Source organism: Perca fluviatilis, chromosome 1 (genome assembly GCF_010015445.1).
Source record: "Perca fluviatilis chromosome 1, GENO_Pfluv_1.0, whole genome shotgun sequence".
NCBI classification, from domain to species: Eukaryota; Metazoa; Chordata; class Actinopteri; order Perciformes; family Percidae; genus Perca; species Perca fluviatilis.
In genome coordinates this window covers 45,885,298-45,891,297 of record NC_053112.1, presented here as the reverse complement: position 1 = coordinate 45,891,297, position 6,000 = coordinate 45,885,298, and the positions used below count along the sequence as shown (strand labels likewise).

The window sequence follows — 6,000 nt, the reverse complement described above, 5'->3', positions numbered from 1 at the left end:
TTTATTTCATAATGCCACATGTATTTATTCCCCTCTCTCCCTGCCTCCCTCTGACTCTCTGTCTCTACCCGCCGCAGACAACTTCGCCCCAATCGAACCAGCTGAGGAAACAGACTTTCAGTTCACGGCTGTAACGTTACCGTTACGCCACCGTTAACAATCCCAAATGTTCTGTTGCTGATCTGGCAGAGAGTCACCGGCGGTTCGGGATCAGATCATGGGGATCAGACCTCCGGTGCTGGGTCTATTCTAATATTAGCTGCTGCTGCAGCTAGCTAGCAGCTAGCCACCAGCCCTGTGACCTCGGTCCCCGCGGTTCGCCCCCCAGTGCTGACTGACTCTGGTCCGTCTGCAGAGCTGCGTTACCCGCTCTAGCTGAGCTGGGAATCTGCCGCGCTCGTGATTTATTCATATTTTATTTTATTTGCAGATAGTGATATGCTATGATGCACTGATGTCAGGCAGGCTTGCTGCTGCTTTTAGTCTGAGTCTGTGAGATAACCAAACTTCCTTTAAATATAACGTGCATATAAATAGATGGAATAAATAAAAGTCCCTCGAAATACATAGTAAAACATACATGTATTTAGGCTATTGAACTATTATGACTAAAGCCTGTATTTCATGATCTATTTCATAGCCATATGTATATTTATGTAAAGGGGGGCAAAAAACGGAAGTTAGGCTACAGATTCCCTCAGCAGCAGCAGGGACATTCTAAAACGCTTAACGTGAAAAAGCTTAACTTTAATGTACCTAAACAATGATCAATCAAATATCAGTCAGTTATCAGTCAGATAACGTCCATAACGACTTTGGTTAGATTTTTGATCACTGTTTATAAACAGTGATCAATTATTTTTCCTTACAATTTCCCTTAATGAAGCAGAAACCCTTAATGTCAGCTAACGTCCATAATAATTGTACTTTGGGTTAGATTTTTTAGTTTTTCAGTGGTTATGAGGAGCAATATGAGAGAGAAATTTGGTAATCCTTGATCATTGCTCATTGATCATAGAGCGGGTAACGCCAGCTCTGCAGTCAGTCCCGGGGAGCGAACCGCGGGGACCGAGGTCACAGGGCTGGTGGCTAGCTGCTAGCTAGCTGCAGCAGCAGCTAATATTAGAATATTAGACCCAGCACCGGAGGTCTGATCCCGAACCCCCGGTGACTCTCTGCCAGATCAGCAAGCTTAACGGCAACAACAGAAAGTTTGCTGGGATTGTTAACGGTGGCGTAACGGTTACGTTACAACCGTGAACCGAAAGTCTATTTGCTCCGCTGGTTCGACTCTCTTCGGGCGAAGTTGCCTGCGGCGGGTAGAGACAGGGAGGCAGGGAGAGAGGGTAATAAATACATGTGACTTTATGAAATAAAATTCCCCCCAAGGATTATCAAGAGTATAGCTAGCTAGGTTTCCAAAGTAATTTTGGCCTGGGCTGAACACTGGTAGGCTAGGCTGGCGCTGTTGCCTTGGAAATGACAACATCCGGTCTCTGAATATGAAAAAACAAGCCTTTTTTCGTTTCTGTTTTCGAGTGATTTTATTTTTGTTATATAAAATAGAAAATGAAAATCACAGCATATTTTAAATTTCTTCCATCCCATTTCGACAATGAAAAAGAAAAAACGCATTGTATTTCAATTTCAAATGTCGTGTTTTAAAACGAAAATCAAATAACCATTCGTTTTTTTGTTTTTTAATACCTGTTTATGAAATGAAAATCGAATGAACGAAAAAGTACACGGACCACATCTGTTATGTTACTTTCAGTTACGCATGTGATGCAGAATCTGATGTTCCGCTTAGTAAAAAAAAAAGAAATTGCAGTTCACTTTTATTTTTAAACGGGACACAAACCCTGGCCTCCTGGGTGAAATTAGTTTGAGGGTGTAATCTGTGCAATCAGTTTGATTTGATCAGCTACATGTGGTTGAATCTACCATTATTGGACCAGTGGTTCAATGTATTGTCTAGCCTATGGACAGGAATGCTAGATTTTAATTACGAAAAAAAAAAATGAAATGAAAATCAATGAAAATGCTGTCATTGTAATGATCAGCACTGAGAGACCAGAAAATCATCTGCCTTGACTCTGACTTAACTGTAAAAACATCTCTTGACTCTACCTTGTTTGCCAGCATAGTGAAGTTCTGCTGTGCGTAGCGGACCACGTCTCCCACTCTGAAGATAGGGCAGTAGGTGTTGTTGACCATGTCAAATTTACATTTTTTTAGGTACTCTTCAGGGATGGTAGTAGGAAAGTTCCCTCTGCACACATACAGACATATCATCATATGAACATGTCATACCTCAGTGTCATCATTGTCATTATCATCATCATATTTAAAATCATTATTGTCATACTTGATGTAGTTGAAGGTTGGAAAGCGGATGCTATTCTTAATGAAAATGGTGAAATTCTCCACTTCCATCATTGGTGTACTTAAAGAGACGTGAAGAGAGGAACATAGAAGAGGAGAAAATACAGATAGACATACAAACAACAGTTTTTAAACAGTAAACATTATTTTTAGGGATGCACCGAATCCAGGATTCAGCCGAATATTGACCCTAAACAATACACAGGCTGTTAAAACATTTGGTATAAAACATCTGAAAGAATATGAGTTGTGCATAAAGGAATCTACAGACAGCAGCCAAAATGCAGCAATTTCAGGTACGGCAAAGGAAGGACAGTCACTGCTAACAACTTGTGTGCATCGTCCAGGCTGTCAGCCGTTCTCTCAGCAAATGAGTCTCCCTAAAGTGGAAGTGAAGTGACCGAACGGTCGGCTGCTGCTCGTTAACTAACGTTAGCTTTCTACTTTCACCCACCCAACATGCCTTCATCATACACTGGTTAGCGAAAATTTGCCAAACAAAACTGTCACTCATCTGGTGATAGCAATGTGTTTTCCTACAATGTGAAAAGAGCGTGTGAATTCAACATTAAGTTGCTATTTTTGAACAGGCAGGTCATGGAGCTTGCTTACTCTTCAGGCAAAGGTATGCCAGAGTAACCCAGTGTGAAGGGAGAGCAACTTCAGATCAGGAAGGATGCAGAAGTTCCAAGGACCATGGTCAAAACCCAAAGAGAGACTCAATGACTGGACTTATGGCCTTAGGAAGCACAAAACACACACAAACACACACTGCCTAGACCACTGCTAAAATTCCTTGCAGGGTTGGAACCAACTTTCCCGCCTCCAGCTGGGTCAGCAGAAACGACAGGAGGCCACACTCCGTCAGCCTGATTTCTTAGAGACGAGGCTGGAGAGAGCGGAAGAAGGAGATGCGTAAAGCAGACCCTGATTCCATAGGTGGCAGCATAGGGCCGCAGGAATCGAACCTGGGCAAGGACTGAGCCTTTTTACATGGGGTGCATCCTCAACCAGGTGAGCCACCAGGGCACCTTCCTTTACTTTCATGCAGGAGTGTCCCAACCCAGGGGCAGACTGACATTCCTATGGAAAATAAGAGTAGACACCGTCTGTCCTATTGTCCCTAGCTGAAGAGACACCCAAGGGTGGAGCCTCCACTCATTACATTACATGTCATTTAGCTGACGCTTTTATCCAAAGCTACTTCTATCCGAAGTGCTTTCAACTGTGAAGGTTCAAACTCCAGACAACAAGTAGTAAGTGCAAGTACATTAGCTTTAAATAAGCAAAGCTACAAAGAGACATATGAAAGTGCAGGTTCAAGGTTTTACTTTTTTTTTTATATATATATTTTCTTTTTTTATCCGAGGTGTAGTCGGAAGAGATGTGTTTTTAGCCTTCGTCGGAAGATGGGTAGGATTTCGGCCATCCTGATGTCGATAGGGAGCTCGTTCCACGAATTAGGAGCCAGGACAGTGAACAGTCGGGATTTCGTTGAGTGATTAGTTCTCCTTTGCTGTGAGGGGGCAGCAAGCAGGTTGGCTGATGCAGAGCGAAGTGGGCGGGTTGGGATATAGGGTTTGACCCTGTCCTGGATGTAAGCTGGGGCTGATCTGTTCATGGCCCTGTATGTAAGTACAGTACTAGTGTCTTGAAGCGGATGCGGGCAGCAACTGGTAACCAGTGAAGAGAGCGGAGGAGTGGTTTAGTGTGAGAGAACTTGGGGAGGTTGAAGACAAGCCGAGCTGCTGCATTCTGAATGAGCTGCAAGGGTCGGATGGCACATGCAGGTAGGCCAATCAGGAGGGAGTTGCAGTAGTCTAGACGTGAGATGACTAGAGCCTGAACCAGAACCTGAGCCGCCTTCTGCGTTAGAAGGGGACGTATCCTTCTGATGATATGCAGCATGTATCTACATGATCGGGTAGTTGCAGCAATGTTGGCAGTGAAGGAGAGTTGGTCGTCAAGTGTCACACCCAGGTTTCTAGCAGTCTGGGTGGAGACTACCACAGAGTTGTCAATTGTTATAGTCAGGTCTTGGGTAGGAGAGCCCTTCCCTGGAAGGAAAAGGAGCTCAGTCTTGTCGAGGTTGAGTTTCAGATGGTGTGTGGACATCCAAGAAGAGATGTCAGTCAGACAGGCCGAGATACGTGCTGCTACTTGAGTTTCAGACTCAGGAAAGGAGAGAATTAGTTGGGTGTCATCTGCGTAGCTGTGATAAGAAAAGCCGTGTGACTGAATGACAGACCCGAGAGAGTTGGTGTACAGAGAAAAGAGGAGGGGACCCAGGACTGATCCCTGAGGAATCCCAGTTTTGAGTGGGCAAGGTTCTGAGCTAGATCCTCTCGAAGTTACCCGGTAGGTTCGGTCTGCCAGGTAAGATGTGAGCAATGAGAGCGTAGAGCCTGAGACACCCAGATTCTGGAGTGTCGAAATGAGGATCTGGGGGTTCACTGTGTCAAATGCAGCAGAAAGGTCCAGAAGGATGATGATGGAAGAGAGAGAGGTTGTTCTAGCGATGTGAAGCTGCTCAGTGACAGCAAGGAGGGCAGTTTCTGTTGAGTGACCAGCCTTGAAGCCAGACTGATGGGGATCAAGAAGGTTGTTCTGGTGGAGATAGGTAGACTCAAGAGTTTTAGATAGAAATGGAAGAAGGGAGACGGGTCTATAGTTATTTACATCAGAGGAGTCGAGTGTTGGTTTTTTGAGTAGTGGGGTCACTCTTGCCTCTTTGAGAGCGTCGGGGAAACAGCCAGTTGACAAGGAGATGTTAATGAGATGGGTGAGGAAAGGAAGGAGGTCAGGCGCAATGGACTGGAGAAGGTGAGAAGGGATAGGATCCAGGGGGCAGGTGGTTGGGCGGGCAGAGGTAATCAAAGTAAGAATTTGATTTTGAGATAGAGGGGTGAAAGAGGAAAGAGTACTGGATGTGATGGATGGTAAGGTGATTTCAGGAGGTGTGGTGGAGGATGAAGAACGTATGTCATCTATCTTTTTTACAAAGTAGTTGACAAAGTGGGTTGGTAGGAGGCAGGAGGTGGACTGGGGGAATCTAGGAGATCTCTGGGTGTTTAGATTTCCGCCATTTCCTTTCCGCTGCCTGTATAGTTGATCTTTCAGCACGTACTGAGTCAGATAACCACGGTGCTGGGGAGGACTTGCGAGCCTGTCGTGAAGTAAGAGGGCAGAGAGAGTCGAGAGAGGAGGATAGAGTAGAGAGTAGAGTGTCTGTGGCAGCGTTGGGAGGCATGAGTAAGAAAGAGTCAGATAGAGGGAGAGTTGATAAGGTACATGCCGCCAGAGAAGAAGGAGAGAGTGAACGAATATTACGGCGGACAGGTACGGTGTCTCTTGAGATATGGTTGTGAGCTTGGGAGAGTGGTAGAGAGTAAGAGATGAAGAAATGGTCTGAGGTATGGAGTGGAGTAACAGTGAGGTTGGATGTAGAGCAGTTCCTGGTGAATATGAGATCTGGGTGGTTGCCAGCTTTGTGAGTGGGTGGTGAAGGAGAGAGTGAGAGGGCAAAAGAAGAGAGAAGGTGTAGAAAGGCAGCTGACTTCTCTGTCTGGATATTGAAGTCACCCAGAAGTACCAGCGGAGGGCCAGTTTCAGGGA

General features: G+C 45.2%; 1 protein-coding gene across 1 annotated transcript in view; it reads right to left on the bottom strand.

The window, feature by feature from the left end:
- p2rx3b (purinergic receptor P2X, ligand-gated ion channel, 3b) overlaps positions 1 to 6,000 on the bottom strand; it is a 40,388-nt gene that overhangs the window by 18,493 nt on the left and 15,895 nt on the right. The window contains exons 6-7 of the mRNA XM_039809255.1: positions 2,369 to 2,446; positions 2,131 to 2,272 (exon numbers count right to left, since the gene is read on the bottom strand). Of these exons, the coding sequence (XP_039665189.1) occupies positions 2,131 to 2,272; positions 2,369 to 2,446 (220 nt within the window). The remainder of the gene's footprint in view (positions 1 to 2,130; positions 2,273 to 2,368; positions 2,447 to 6,000) is intronic.